The sequence below is a fragment of the Triticum aestivum genome, chromosome 6A (genome assembly GCF_018294505.1).
Source record: "Triticum aestivum cultivar Chinese Spring chromosome 6A, IWGSC CS RefSeq v2.1, whole genome shotgun sequence".
Classification (NCBI taxonomy): Eukaryota; Viridiplantae; Streptophyta; class Magnoliopsida; order Poales; family Poaceae; genus Triticum; species Triticum aestivum.
In genome coordinates, this window is record NC_057809.1 from 503512714 (window position 1) to 503528711 (window position 15998).

At 46.5% G+C, this 15998-nt stretch overlaps 1 protein-coding gene and 1 long non-coding RNA gene across 3 annotated transcripts; both read right to left on the reverse strand.

Moving 5' to 3' along the window:
* Positions 1 to 4715: 4715 nt before the first annotated feature.
* LOC123128145 (protein KINESIN LIGHT CHAIN-RELATED 2) lies at positions 4716 to 8545 on the reverse strand. Its single transcript, XM_044548081.1, has 3 exons — positions 8250 to 8545; positions 6015 to 8016; positions 4716 to 5169 (listed from the first exon to the last, which is right to left on the reverse strand). The coding sequence occupies exons 2-3, from the start codon at positions 7928 to 7930 to the stop codon at positions 4956 to 4958; spliced, it is 2130 nt and encodes a 709-aa protein (XP_044404016.1). The 5' UTR covers positions 7931 to 8016; positions 8250 to 8545; the 3' UTR covers positions 4716 to 4955.
* A 1740-nt stretch (positions 8546 to 10285) lies between these two features.
* LOC123128147 (uncharacterized) lies at positions 10286 to 15098 on the reverse strand. 2 transcript variants are annotated; one of them, XR_006462939.1, is made up of 8 exons: positions 14541 to 15090; positions 14308 to 14438; positions 13384 to 13501; positions 12970 to 13136; positions 12663 to 12895; positions 11858 to 12024; positions 11395 to 11556; positions 10286 to 10714 (listed from the first exon to the last, which is right to left on the reverse strand). It is a non-coding gene; the product is annotated as an uncharacterized lncRNA (long non-coding RNA). The 2 variants fall into 2 exon arrangements; XR_006462938.1 differs by having other exon boundaries at positions 11858 to 12895; positions 14541 to 15098.
* Between the last annotated feature and the right edge of the window lie 900 nt (positions 15099 to 15998).

Here is a 15998-nt window from a genome sequence, read left to right on the forward strand (position 1 = left end):
CTGTACCCTTTCCACCTCCTGTGTGCCACTGTGGCAACCCATTTTTCTATAAAAGGAGGCCCGAGGCGACCAGGAGAGGGATTCGGCCTTTTGGAGCTCCTCACGCCCCATAGCTAGCTCAAGAACACAGATATACAATCCACCAAAGTAGGAGTAGGGTTTTACGCATCCTCGCGGCCCGAACCTGGATAAACAAACTGTGTGCTACCTGTTAGATCCGCTCTTCTCACGACCCCGCGCCGCGCTAACCGTAGTAGGGATTCTTGTGATCCCATAGGTGTCGTTCCCACCGACATTGATCTTTGACGATGGAGTACCATGCATGGCAAGATGTTTTGTAGCATTTGCCTTTGACTCTTCAAATAGTTGGAAAGTGGATATGATGTCATCTGTAGTCATTTCCTTGAAGGCATGGTGTTGTCTTATGTCCCATACCATTTGATGGTGATATGGAGCAAGAGCATGGAGCAACTTGTCCACAAGGAATCGCTTAGTCATGTTGAATCCATCTTGTGTCTTGTCACACTCACACGACTCAATATCAGCGGTGAGAGTCATGAGACGCTCAAGGAGTTGATTGGGAGTTTCACCTTTGTCCATACAAAAGTTTTGCAATTGCCCCTTGGCAATTTCATATTGAGCACTCCGGAGGGTGGAGGTACCGGTCTTGGATCTTATAATACTTTCCCACAGTTCCTTGGCACTTGTGATGTGTATGAAAGGTCTCCTTTGCTTTTCAACCATACCTCTCCTTATACACATGGTTGCAGTGTCACTTAGATTCTTGTCATAAATTTTTCTTGGTGTAGGATTCTTTGGATCAACCACATGATAACCATATTCCAAGATCTCCAGCATCTCATCATTTCCATATCGAAGATGATCCTACATAGCAACTCTCTACAAGGCAAAATCGGAAGTGGCATCAAGTAAAGGAGGTTTGCCTTGAGGGTTATATTTAGGTTTCTCAACTTGGGGTCTTGCATAAAGCCAAGGAACACTGGAGTGTTTATTGCTAGGAGGTTGTTGACCAAGTGGCGGAGTAGGCACAGTTGGCCTCGAAGCCGCACCACCCGAAAGTGGTGCAAGCACCGTGGACAACGTGGCTATCCTCATTTGGACCAAGGCCTCAAGAGAAGCATCATGCTCCTCCTTTTGCTTAGCAAGGGCCCGTTCTAGATCCTCAGAAGTAAAGGTCTTAACTTCAGAAGAAGCCTCGCCTTTATCCTTCGGATCTACAACAAGGGGAGTCCCATCGGGGTTTATCTCGCTCTAGGGCGGTTAAGCCACAAAAATAGAGTATGAGGCTCTGATACCAATTGAAAGGATCGAGATGGACCTAGAGGGGGGGTGAATAGGTACAATTACAAATTTTAATTATTACTAAGCAATAATGCGGAAAATGAAAGTGAGCCTAACAATTGCAAGTATGATACTAATGAGCTAAGCAAGATAAACAAGTGACACAAATATATATATGAGTAAGCAAGCACAAGATGATATATAAGTAAGTGCTAAGAGACAAGTAACCACAAGTAGAGAGTTAGGGTTAGGAATAACCGCAACTCCGAGAGACGAGGATGTATGCCGATGTTCACTTCCTTGGAGGGAAGCTACATCACCGTTTAGAGAGGTGGATGTTACCACGAAGGCACACCAACGCCATGAAGGCTCACCCTATTCTCTCCTTGAGACAACACTACGAAGGCATTTCTCAACCACTAGTGGTAGACCTTGGGGTTGTCTCCAAACCCTCACAAACTTTCCGGGGGAAATCACAATGGTCGATTTCTCGCCGGAGCACTCCTACCGCCTAGGAGTCTCCAACCTCCAAGAGTAACAAGACGCACCACAAAAACAAGGGGGAATCAACTTTCGCTTTGGTGAATGTGTAGATCGAGCACTTCTCCTTTGCTTCTCAAAAGATCAAGAGCTTTGGTTGGCTAAGGAGGGAGATCTCCAAGAAATCGAGGTCTGAAAATGGAGGTGAGAGAAATGGAGTCGTCAACCCCTTCGTGAGGAAGAAGAAGACTATTTATAGGTAGGGATGAAATCTCGTCGTTGGAGGCAGATTTCTGCGCAGCCCGGAAGTTCCGGCCAAGTTCCGGCCAGGTTCTGGGCTACACAGAAGGTTTGCACCACTCAGTAGTACCCCGGAAGCTGCTGACACAGAGGACGGAAGTTCCGGTGCCCGGAAGTTCCGTCCAGGTTCCAGCGAGGTTCCGGGCTACACAGAGAGATCGCACGAAAAGTGCAGTTTCTCTGGGTACCCCGGAAGCTTCCCGGACCCCGCCCGGACATTCCGGTCCCCGGAAGTTCCGGACGTCCCCAGAAGTTCCGGCCTGAACAGAGACTTGGCACTAGGATTTTCAGATCAATGTGAGAAGGTAAGTTGATTCCCCGGATGTTTTTATGATGCACCCCCTCTTAATAGTGCGGCTGCCCTAAGGACTCAAGAGATAAGAAAACATTAAGGTACTCTCCTTTTCTTGAGCACACCGCTTTTCCTTGTTCCAATAAGAGGAAATAACCATCCATGCTTCACTTTTAGCTTATTCAGGGCTGTTAACACTTAGAGCATGCGGTCAGAAACACAAATGAAGTTGTCATCAATGTCAAAAACACTTTAGTGCAATATTGCACTTTCATACATCACAATACGAACGCTAGATGACGTGAGCTTGGTTCTCGAAGCAGAGAGACATGGATGCTCGGCCCAAACAGAGGATACAACACAACTAAGCTCACCTTGCCGAGACTCCAACCATGGGAGGCGAAGAGATGAGACACAGGGTACCAGACCTCGCCACGAACATATCATGAGCCACCTTCTTCACGCGGTTATGACTCCAAACCCGACTGGATCAACGTACACCCCACCATAAGCGTAGATAGTCAGCAAGTGGGTTGCAGGACAAGGCTGAGCGAGAAGCAGAAGGAAGAAGGAAGCACCAGCGAAGTCGTACATTTCGCCCCGGATGCCCACACCAACAAAAGCATCCCAAACCACATCCAACATCTCTGAATCCAACACTGGGGACTCCACGAGCAATCAAGACAACGCCTCCAAGAAGGGAAATGACGGCGTGAAGCCATCACCGTCCGATCTGATGGATTGAACCTAGGGTTTCCCCCGATGCTCAAAAAGGGGCATGGACAAAGGCCATGGCAGCATCTCCAAGAAGGGGAGGACACCTCGGGTGTTGCACACCCGCTGCCGAAGAAGAAGGTGGCACCGGATGCCACTTGATATGTGAGCTTTCAATCTGGCGGGATAAGGACAATGGATGTGAAGGATGGGGTTGGAGAGACGGCAGAGCAGAGAGAGCAGACGTAGTGGACGAGATGATGATTGATGATGCTGGTGAGCCAGGATCTGGAGGGGAACGCAGATCGGTAGCCGCCAGGAAGTTGGAAGAGAATGTAGCTTCCGAAGAACACGGCTAGGAACCGCACAGACAAAGATGTCGGCGGGCCACGGTCGGTAGAGAAGACGCAGATGGGGGGCCAACGCGGCCGAAGGCGCACTGGCAAGGGGATTGTCGCGGAAACTCGCGTGCTCGTTGACAGCCAGGCCGGTGAACCACTAGAGGTAGCCACTGCCAGGAACCAAACCGCCAGGACCTCACCATGGTCTCCACCTTGGAGTCATCACCGCGGCTTGGAGAAGGGGCGTGCAACATCGTCTATGGCTCGAGCCCCCCGCCACCTTCCTTGAAGCCAGCACGACTGCGTTAGCGGGGACTCCGATGGCGGTGAAGCGAGGGAAGGACGATAGGTTGCCTCCTAACGGTGGCATCTTTCTCCCCCGAGCCGCCCTTGGAGGCGATGCGGGGGTCGGAGACCTGGGAGGAGGGAGGTGAAGGGAGCTTGGGGAGTATGAAGGATGTGTTTGTCGAATATGTGTTTGCTCCCAGGCCCGGCAGCCTCCAAATCATTATGGAGCGTGCTTCATATGACGGATGCCAATTCAAATTATGTCAATTCTGCTAGAGTTGCTCTAACACGTAATTGTTCATTAGTTGTTGTAGTAGGACTAGGTGAAACACCTGTTCAACGACCATGGTTAATGCTATAGACACTGAGCAAGTAATAACAAGTGGAGTGTGGTGTTTGTGTGCTCGAACTCCATGTAGCCTTTTTTTCTAAAAAAATTCAAAAAAACATATTCCAGTGTTTTAAAAAATTCTATATAGTACATGAGAAGCATTAACACGCGAACTACACAGGGTGAAAATTATTGATTTGTCATTTTTGCATAGCTCGCTTGTTAATCATGCAATATGCATCTCCATATGACAATGTGAAAAAAAAAGAATTTTAAAAAACTTTGGAATATGAATTTTGATTCTTTATGCGAAAAAGATCAAACTCACTGGCACCCGAGCACTAAAAGGCATTCCCGGTGGTAATAGCCTTTGCAACTTTACAACAATCAATCAGATCATTTTTGTGTCATCTAAACAGTAGGGTTAATCATGTAATATGCATTCATATGACAATCTGGAAAAAATAGGTTTTTTTTAAGACTTTGGAATATGTTTTTTTTGGCGAAAAAGATCGAACTCACTAGCGCCCGAGCACTAAAAGGCATTCCTGGTGGTAACAGCCTTTGCAACTTTACAACAATCAATCAGATCATTTTTGTGTCATCTAAACAGTAGGGTTATAACTGTTCATTATTTGTTGTAGTGTATGTAAACTAGTAGTAGGACTAGGCAAAACACACCGGTTCAACGAGCACAGTTAATTGCTCTAGACACCGAGCAAGTAATAACAAGTGAAAATAGCCTTTGCAACTTTACAACAATCAATCAGACCATTTTTGTATCTCGATACTCAAAACGCTACTACTATTCCCATGTACCCCTCTCACCAAATTTGAATAAACCAATTGATACACAAATTCTTAGCGTCATAGTGTTCCTTTTTCTCTTTCAAAAGCTGTAGTTCACTCACGCTGCAACTGTAGTCCTCTTCCCGATGGTGTATGGGTTGGTCTCTAGAAGATTTTCCAGGGATTTTGCCTTCCTGCTTCTCCCCCGGCCAGCCTCCTTCAGCAACTCGGCAAGCCTCCGCTTCTCGTCGTCGACGTCTGGGTTCGCCGTACCTAGCTTCTCTTCGCGCATTTCAACAACGTATTCCAAGATCTCAATGGCCTCATCCAGTCTGGCAACACAAAAGAACAGAAATATCATCAACTGGACATATTCTGAGAGGGAGATGCAGTTTTCAATCTCTTAATCTCAGATTTGCTTTCAGACGTAGCTGAGATAGCATGTTGCTTCAGAAACCTGATCTGGCCAGCTAGACCAGAGTACAACTGGCAACTCTTAGTTCAGAGCTAGCATCATGATTAGGAAGAATATTACAGAAAAGCTGGCAGACACACAGGTCTAACAAAGCAGCATGAAGTTATCACACGGACAGAAAGATGCAAATGGAGAAGGTAAAGCAAGAGGATAAGCATTGTGATCTTTCTTTTACTCAACAGCCAACGACAAGCAACTAAAGATGGTTTTATTATGGTCCTACTTCAATTAAGTAGGCCCAACTTTATCGCAATCCGCATCTGCCCAATTCAATTTGGGCTGCATAAAGCTGCATAAAGAGACTAATCATGTGCCAAGCTGGAAGATGCTAAACAACAACAAAGGCTCGACAGTTGCCATTTATAAGAGCACTTTATGGCTTTACTCATATCCTGTACTATATCCAGGACATCTGAGGGCTAACATGGAACAGGTAATTAGTGGCCTAGTTGAGACTTGAGAGCACCCAAATGGATCCATAAATCATGGATAATAAGAAAGGCGAGGTGCGCATGGAAGCATTTCACTTTTATAAAATTTCACACGTAGGTTATGCAGGGCTTAGAAGGATGACAATAATGAGAAGTCAAACAAACATATTAGCAAGATTGAAATTAACAGTTAAATGGTCAAAGAAACATGTATGGTCTATTTTGCATTATAGAAGAAACAACTTGACAAGGAAATCACTACGGAGCTTACCTTCCCATTGCATCATAAGTTCCAGCAAGATTGCTGTATACTCCTAGAGTATCTGCATGATATGGCCCGTATTCTTGCTCCAGAACGGTTCTAGCTTCCTCGAAGAGTTCTGCAGCTTCATTTATGGAGTATCTTTGAACACACGCCAGCCCCATCTGGTTCAGGGCAATACCGAAGAAGGCGGACTTTTTCTCACCACATGTGCGGAGCTTTGTAATCGCACTCTTGAAGGAGTCATATGCATCGCCATAATTCCCAGAGATGTAGTGCAAGACACCAATCTGAGCTTCAATTCCAGCAATCGTGCTCTGTTGGCCAGCAGAATTATTGTACATCTTCAAGGCCTTCTGGAGTAACTTCAGTGCTTGGTCATGCTCATTCATGGTCTCATATATGGCTGAAACATCAGTCAAACCAGTGGCAATTTCTTCAAGAGACGTGCCTGGAATAGGTTTCTGATAAATTTTGAGAGCATTCTCACAGTATGATTTTGATTCCCTCAGCTTCCCTGTTTTGTTGTATAGATCAGCAAGCCGCAGAAAAACAGAAGCCACGGTGGCATGATTCTCCCCTTTGCTAGTCTTGAATACTGTAAGAGCTTTCTGGTAAGCACATACAGCCTCATCATATCGACCCAATGAGAGATAAATGTCACCAATACTGCAATCCACTGAGGCCACCTCAGTCTCCTGGCCATTGGCGACCATGGCCATGCTCGCCATCACTAGATGTTCTAACGCAGCTTCATGGTCACCCTTTGTGTCACAAATAAGACCCATTAGCCTCCTATCAGCCGTTTCTTCAAGTGATGCTGGCTGGCCATTATCCCTGTGAATGTCAAGAGCCATCTGGCACAATTTTTGTGCTTCATCTAATTGTAGTGCCTGCACATGAGCCTCAGCCAAGTACCGGCAAGTCTCTCCAACCCTTGGATCCTGCTCCCCCAATGTCTGCTTCTGGATTTCAAGCCCTTTGGCATACCATTGCAGTGAGAGGGCAATCTGACCTAGCATCCCATAGGTGTCCCCCAATTGCATGCAGCCAGAAAACTTGGCAAGAGCGTGCTCCTGACCTTCCTCGGTCACAGGAATCTCGAGGGATCGTTGTAGGACAGGTACAGCTTCTTCATACTTTCCCATGTTGCAGTGAATTGCAGCCACAACATGCAAACTCATGACCAAGTTCAAGCTTGGCTTTCCACCTGCACATTTCTCAAATGATTTGGTGGCACGGAGAGCATATTTCAGCGCTCGCCGCGGATTATCAGAGGCAATCAAGTCTCTTGCATGCTTAAGAAGAAATGGACCAAGGTCTGGGTTATCGAGCCCAGCATCTTCTGTTCCATTCTGTGATTTAGCACTAGCTTTCCGGCGACGGCCAACACGGCTTCCGGGCTTGCTGACCTCACTCTCGCCTTCCTCGGGGGATGCCTTGCCATTGGGGCCAATAGAAGCATCAGATTCAAGCTGTGATTTTGTAGCCTTCTTTTTGGATGAATTAGAAGACTGAGGCCTGACAGGGGTCCCATTCCCAGCAGTAGGTACCACATTGGTAACACTTCCACTCCCCTTCTTCTCCTTCTCCTCCTCCTCCTCAATGACCTTCATGGCCTCCATCTCCCCAGCAACAAGGTGGCGAAGCTCAGAGTCAATCCTTGATTCCTCCCCATCCGACCCGAAGCTCTCGCGTGATGGGGATCCGCCGCCCTCACTTGAGCTCTCCATCTCACACACGTTGTTGTAGAGCTGCTCAATCGAGGGCTCCCCGGCACCAGAATTCTCAACGTGCATCTCAAGTGCCTCACTCTGCATGCTTGGCGCCATGGTTGGGGCCGTCAAATTCTCCTTGTTTTGAGAGGAACCCACCTCATGCTGAATCTCCTCTGTGACAACTCCATCCACTATGATTCCTGGCATCTTTGGGGACAATCCGGCGAAAGATTCTTCTCACCCTTTGCTCAGAAGAACAGAGCCGGATGAAATTGAAGAGCTCTCCACAATACCTTGAAAGAAACAGAACACAATCAATTAAGGCAAAGCAAGATGTAATTGATGCAAAATCAAAACCATCACGGATCAATTATGAGAGCTCCAATTTCGGCTGGCTCGGAAGCTGTTAATAAATGCCGGATTAACTGACTGAGTTAAGCGTGGGGAGGGGCGGAGGGGCGGATCTAGAAAATTTGCGGATGCTGGTTTGGGTTTTGGGAATCGCCGGACGGACACGAGCTCATACCTCGAAAACCAACGCCCGAGATCGCTGACGGGGTGGAGAGAGCAGGGACGCGACGTCGCGATGAGGCGCGGCGACGGCAGCGACGGCGGAGAGGCTGCGGGGGCGCGGGGCGTCGGCGGTGGCGCGGAGCTACCGCGCGGCGGCGGCTCTGGGGAGGGGAGCAGCGGTGGTGGAGTACAGGAGAGATTTTAGAGCTGCATTTGGGTGGGATTGGAGCTTGGGTAGGTCAGAGCACCATGAAATAGGTGGGGGAGGAAGAGGAAAGGCACGGGATGGTGGAGAGCAAATGTCGCTGTGGGGAAGAGGAGATGGATTTTGACCGGGAAGGGGGAGAGTAAAGATTTTATTTACAAAGCAGCCATTGTGATGAGGTCCATGGAAGAAGAAATATAGAGTACATAATTTATTTTAATCACAATGCTGAATTTATAGATTTCAAGAAATGTGGAGCCATGCATTACGATGCGGCTCGTAGCACAGGGTGATCGTAAATTCTAGGATGACATGTTGATATCTGAGGCGGCCTGCGAGTCACGTGCATGCCTTTCATATTGTAGTAATTGCCTATGGATTTTACATTGGCATTCATAATCTCTTTATTTTACATGTTCTTTTTGTTACGCGTACATAGGATAGGATATGCGCCGAGAATTTAATTGGACGGATAGGTATTGTCTCGGGTTAAACTTGTCACCATTTCTAGGATCGTCTTAAGCAAGTTGTACGATCGAATGCAACAATGAACGTAGATGTCAGGGTCCTCTGCTTTCAAAAAAGAAGTTATTTCAGCGAGCTATGATCCTCAAATAGACCTAAATGGAATGACAACAAATGGGATATCCATATTGTTAGCGAAACCATTGTTGTTGGCTTTTCGACAAGTGTTTGTCATTGTTGGAGCTTCATGCCGCTAGTTAGAACATGTAAAGTAAGGACTATGGGTTAATTTGGATTGCGTTCTACTATTATGATGTGTCACCATTCTTCTCTTCATTGTCACCTTGAGTCTAACTAGTAACCATTGCAACCTCTAACAAGCTCCTTCGTTGTCGCATCATAAAATTTCTCATTAGATTAGACACCCCATCTACCGATGAAAATATCCGTGGACAAGATATCCATCACATTATACTAAGTTTAACCATCGTTTTCAGCGTGATTAAAAGAAGACAGGAACCAGAGCTACAAGGAAATGGCAAGAATCTGCTGGTCACCTCCGCTACTTATTTTTCTCCTTTTCCTATCTTCGAAAAGAGCCGCGAACGTGTCTAGTAGTATCACTTAAAGGAATATGATTGATATGAGCACAGTTTTTAAATATCTTTTGAGGAACCTTTCCATTTTGAATTACACCCTGTGGTGTGTATTTTCGCCACCTTATTATGATTGCAATGTGTCCTTGAGAGCTGCCGTTGCTGTGCCAGTGGCAGCAGGAGGAAGGGTCGCTGGTCTTGTGCTGTTGCTTGGTAGTTAGCGGAAAGAAACGGGCGGTGACAGAGTGGAGGATCGGGTGGCAGGAAAGCGACGGGAGGGCGGAAACAAAACATATAGTACAACGGATTAGCCGTTCGCTTGCTTCAGGGGTTGGCCAGACTTGCTCGTCACCGGCCGGCCACCGGCCGGTGAGGTGGTGGTGGTGGTGGTGGCGGCTTTATTTGGCCGGATGGATGGGTTCCTCCGAGCAGACTCCGTCCATCCATGGGCAACTTGTTCGCTTGTTCGTGTAGTCTTCTTGTAACTAATCTGTGCCGCGTCCAAGTGGGCACCCCGTCATTGATTGTGCGATCGCCTCGTGGTGGTTGGTCAATGCTTCGATCAAACCACATAGTATTGGGACTAGTGGCTGGGGCGCCTCCTAAGCGTTCATGTGCGCACTTATCTAGCTTACGCACGTTTGTGGGTCTAGGATGATTCTTGATGGCACTTGTACTCAGCAAAAGTGATTTGCAAATATGTGAATGTGATATCTTTGCTGACTTTAACCCATAATCAATGGTAAACATGAATGCTAAATACGGAGTAGAATACAAAGTTCAGTAATGAACCCCAATAACTGAATCAGAGGGTCATGTTATACAAAAAATAATAATAGTGTGAGCTGATGCAACATAAATATTTCAAACTTAAATGCAAATATTTTTAATAAGAAAAATTTGCCTCTCTATTTACAGGAAGGTCTAAGATACTTTTAATAAGAGGAAGGTCTAAAATTACAAAATTATAAGAAAATTTACAACCTGAGACAAACAAACATGCCATGCTCAGCAGAAACGCTATCTGCTCTAATCGTCATGCCAAAATCGAAAGGGGCACACAACGTAGTAGTATTCCATCAAACAGGACAAAACGAAGTAGCGAGGCTGCAAGGTACTCACGGCAACTCTATTATGAGGATCACATGTGTTCAAACAAGTGTCATCAGCAGTCCAATTACCATTGAACTGATCCTTGATTCTTCTTTAAACCTATAAAAAAGAGCACATATTTATGCACATTTCATCAGTATATGCCAGAAATATCAACACGCGGTGCCCATTAATAAAGCAGAGGATAGTTTGATAGATACTAATAGGTTTATACTAACATAGAAGGGTCTGTCTTGATCACAGAGACACGACAAGAAGGTTTAGCAGTCTCCAAAAGCAAAGGCGGAGTTCCTCAGATCATAGGTAGACATGGGAAATTGTATGGAAAACATTAAGTTGTAACTCTACTGACAGTCGGGGCCGAACCCCGAGGTCCCCACCCCCTACAGTCGCCGAAGCAAATGACGGAGGAGGCAAGGACCAGCGGTGTTGCCCGAAGGAAGGAGGCATGTAGTTGTGTTTGCCTTTCCCGCCGCCTTGCTCAAGCGGTTAGGAGCGAAGCTGTGTCACTCCCAATGAACTTCATTTGATCTAGTATGTGCAAGTAAAAAGCCCTAGGATCAAACATTTTCCAAGAGAAAAAGGATACTCCATGCTTGATGCAATAAATTAATATACAAGCACACCAACTCCTACGCCCAAAGAAAGTGGAACAAATCAAGCAGCAACAATGATACTTCAGAATACAGGAGTACCAAGCTTTCCAGTCACGGCCACCAACCAAACAAAATAACGAGATAGTACAGAAAAATAAAGCTTCAGAAGATCTGCAGTCCCACCTGAGCAACAAGCAGGCCTGCCATAGTAGACCGGTAGTGCCGCCCGAGCAACAACACCAGCGGTGGAGGGGCACGAGGACGTCACCGAGGCCAAGAAGCGGAGCCCCTGCATCTTCTCCTGTCCATACCGAGCAGGTATGGCGCCAGCGCCTTGTATAGTGCCTAGTTTGTTCAGAGAAGCATGAAGCTAATTTCTGCCACATAGCTCGAACCGAATAATAGCGAATCTATATTGCTCCCATGCACTTCGGAATATCATAATTGAAGTACTCATTGTTAAATTGATGTCAAAATCAACCCAGCAGAAAATCATGGACAAACCAGCAGTATTTTCTGCCAAGTACCAGACTTTGCATAAATCTTAATGCAGAGCAAAATACGAAAATAACATTACAAAATGACCAAGGAAATGCTGAATATAAGTGAATAAGAAACAAGTTTACCACCAAGCACAAAGGTGTACCTTCATAAATATCGGGCTTGTCAACATGTGAAGAGATGCGGTGATAAACAACATTTGCTCCTCTAATGAACTTGTTATGTTTAGCGTGGATCTTCTGTTCTGAGAAGGGAATCAAGAGGCAATGCCAGTGAACAGGGCTTGGACAGGAACATATAATTCAGTCTGACCTATAAAACAAAAAATGCATCCTTAACAAAGGACATATATGAGTTACAGGTTCCAATTATTAATTAAGACTTTGTCTCCTCGTAGTATGTGTGATACATAGGTATATTGCGACGAATATCAGTAAATAAAAAATAGTATGTACAAGTAAGCAACAAAATTGTTGCATGTTGCCATAAATCCTTCCATTTCTCCTTACATCCACACACAATGCACATCTTCACACATCAAAGATTGAAAACACATCACTTGTTTTCACCAATTTCTTGAAACCATTCGAGTGTTGTAGGTAGATTACTGTCATCCATGAATCAAAAATAGGAAATAAATGACAATCAGAAAACCTTATATATTTTAAATCTACATTACAGAAGGACGGAAGCACATATCAAGCCTGTGAACATTTTCCATGTTCCAAACTTTAACATGGAAAAGAGAGTGCAAGCTCCATTAATGAGCTCTGAAGGATGTTGGATTAACTTTGCACATGATCTGTCACCCTCTTTTTTGTGGTTCTACGCAGCATTGCACGAATCAGAACAACTCTATATGTGCTTGATCGTTGTGTTAAGCAGCCACCCAAGTCCCATGTCAGCACAAAAGGATAAATTAAGTAAATAAACCTGCAATTAAGACTCACCTCGCAACTGAGGGAAGTAGCAACATCAACAACAAAGACGACATATGTAGTTGACAAGGAAGACAACCTACTATCCCCGCTGATTTCTTTACTGCCATCAATAAGACCACTCGGAAACGGTGGTGCAGTAGAACGGGGCACCAAATACCTCGCTACCATCCGCTGCCACGACGCCGCTGCAACACTCCAACCACTATATCCAGCATCCCGACAATTGGGCTGGCTTGTTTGGTCTGTGATATACTGAAACAAATGAGCTTGTACTCTGTTGTATGGTAATACCACAATACATTACTAAATTGAATACCTTGTATTTTATCCTAAAAAACAAATGCTCCAGATAGTAATGGACACAAGGTAGAACCGTAGAAGAGAAGATGATGCCGACGATGAGGTCGTACAGGGCAAAGAGCTTCGGTAAGGATAATGATGAGGATCATTCCAATGAACAGCTTGGGCCGCTGTGCATTGGCCCTGTAGAAGGGGCAAAAAGATACTATTACCTGTAATGATGGTGCACTAAAATCCTAGCAATCCACAAGCACTAACAGATGTGGCATCACAATAGATAAAACCCTACAACTCTCCAGGCACTAACAGATGTGGCATCACAGTACATAAAACTCTACAAATCACCGTGGCTCGATGGCCACCACACAGAAAAATTCACCATGTCTTGATGGCTGCGGACACGCAGAGCATGGCAAATGAGATAAATCACCTTGGCAAGCGAGAGATGATGGTGATGTTGAGCACCTTGGATGGTGAACATCCTCCTTCACAAGATGGTAACGGAGCATATTCTCCTCGGCTCTCTCCACACATTAGATGGTAGCAACCTACGCACAAACAGATGGCACACATCATTGTGGATGTGCATGTAACGGACAGAAATGAGTGGCCGGACATATTCTTTCTCTTTATGTAACTAATAATGATGGAGTTAAATGTCTGATTGCTGGGTGGTTAAAATGCACAAATAAAATAATTAATAGACGTTGTAATAAATTAAGCAAATAAATAGCCATTACTCTAGTATGTAACAGAGCGCATAAAAACCCAGGAATTAAGCTTTAATAACGGCCATGATGAAAACTCAGCTTTGAGAAGTTCATGATGTGATGGTAGAGGGAAACTATATACATCAGTGGCCTAGTTTGATAATGAAAAATCAGTGGCCGTGTGTCCGCAATGTTATTAACAACACGACAAATATATTCACTTTCAAAAAGGGATTACATATGTTTGGATTCAGCTTAGAATAGAGGACTTTCATTTGAAATCCAGTATGTAGAAGTTTACTCATGCATTCATAAAGGAAGATGAAGTCGAGATTAGCACCGTGTACGTATAGATGGTATAATACGGATTGGATCTGTTAAACATTGTCCATAATGCGCCTTTTTCCTGCCTAGGATGATCTCCATGTTCAGCTTTGCTTGTTTTTCCTTCTTCTGAGGGGTGTGTTATGGTTTTGGTTTTTAACTGTAGAAGCTGGATAGAAAATGCTACTAACTCTATAACTTGGACAGGAAATTTGAGAACCAGGAGCAGTTATCTTGTACTGCCCATTGAATCAGGAAGAGAGCAAAAAAGGGCAGAACTTGTCACCAACTCGAAACTGGAGAAGGGGAAGGATTCATACCTGTGATGCACCTCCCGTCTGCTTGGTTTCCATGCCCAAGGAAGGGCTAGGGTTAGGGCTGATTATTTGGGCGTTGAGGTTGCAGCAACACCAACTTAATTCAACACAGAGAGGTAGAAAGTGATAATCTCCTACAGCAAAAGGAGAGGGAGCATCACGAACACAGTACCAACGCCGATTTTAATCAAATCCAACACATACGCAGAGATAGAGAGAAAAGATGGGGAGAGCACCTTGTCCATGACTGCAGCACCAGTGCTAGAGCACCATGTCCATGACGTCCTCAAGTGGAACAAGCGCTGCGGGTGTGCCGGATCTGAGCCTGCATCAGATCCGGACCCGCTGGTCGATCTGTGACGAGGAAGAGGGGAGGAGGTCGTCGTTGGTGGGGAGAAGGTGAGGAGAGGATGGAAGGGGTGGGTGCGCCAGATGTGGTGGAGGGCGCGGGTGGTGGCGGCGGCTGTGGGGGAGGCCGGCGTTGAGTGGTGGTGGTGGCGTCCGCTCTGCCCTGCCCGAGCTGCTGCTCGATCTGGTGCGAGGGGGAGGACAGGTCGCCGATGGTGAGGAGAAGTTAAGGGGAGGAGAAAAGGGGTGGAAGAGTCAGCCATTGGGGAGGGCGTGACTGATGGCGGCGGCTGCAGGGAGGTCGTCGGTGGCGGCGGCGGCAACGAGGGAAAGGTAGAGGGAGAGGAATCGGGGGATGGGGACTTGGGGCCAATCCCTTTCTCTCTTCGCCTGCCCAATCCCTTTCTCTCTTTCTTCTCCAGAGGATATAAACCTCTTTGTCTTGTAGCTAATCTGACGTGGACATCGCCAGGAGGCGCCCTTTGCGCCATCGTTAAAGGGTTGTATTGGGATGGCTTGGCTCCCTGCCACGGAGTCACCGACGAAAACGGAGATGGAAATATGCGGTGTTTTGTATTGGGCGGGGATGCTGCATTTGGAGCAGTTGTGGAGCGCCGCTGGCTCCTGACCAACGCACGCAGATCGTCAAATCAAATGGAATAACACACCTGCTCTGCTGCTCGCCCGCCGGCCGGTGGCCTGGGTGGGTTGTCCTGCCGTCGTTTTCATGCCGCCGGAAACGGAGTGCACACACGGTGCATGCATCCAAGAGAGGAGAAGCGATGCGTTGCGTCTCCTGGAGCAATGTTTAGGTCATGCCGTCACACGACGTTCTCCTGGAGCAACTTTCAGAACCGGCGGCGGTAGATAGCACTGCCAGCTCGAAACGGTGATGTGTACAGGTGTCCGCGCGGTCTGAGCAGCGGAGGGCCGAGGGCGTCTCTGCCGTCGATCACCGTGCGCTGCGGGCACTCGTGGGACGCGCGTGTCCGTTGGCGCGTGGCTGCCCGTGCCCGTGCGTCGTCCGCCCACGAGAAACCAGGCCATCCCACGTGACGTGAGGGAAGCAAAGCCTGCTTGCTGGCGTGAGGTGGCGTGCGAGAGTCCCGGCACTCACGGCGTCTGCATGAAGCACGCTCTTCTCTCCTTGTCTGGAATTTTTTTTTAAACCGGGCAAAAGATTTGCCACATATTATTAATTAAGAGAGAAAAGAGTTCGATCCTCTTAGCCCTACAACACACCCTTACAACAAGAGTTGCTACTCTCGCAACATAATTAAGCCCAATTGCTTAGCACCCGCGGACACCCATAGCGACGCTTCCGCCTTAATATTTTGAATAAGGAT

What these genes read in the sequence shown, in the direction of transcription:
- LOC123128145 (XM_044548081.1), bottom strand. Translation starts at nt 7,930, where the DNA reads ATGCCAGGAATCATAGTGGATGGAGTTGTCACAGAGGAGATTCAGCAT. An exon ending in ACTTATGATGCAATGGGAAG is followed by an intron (nt 5,170 to 6,014) that starts GTAAGCTCCGTA and finishes TTGTGTTGCCAG; the next exon opens with ACTGGATGAGGCCATTGAGA.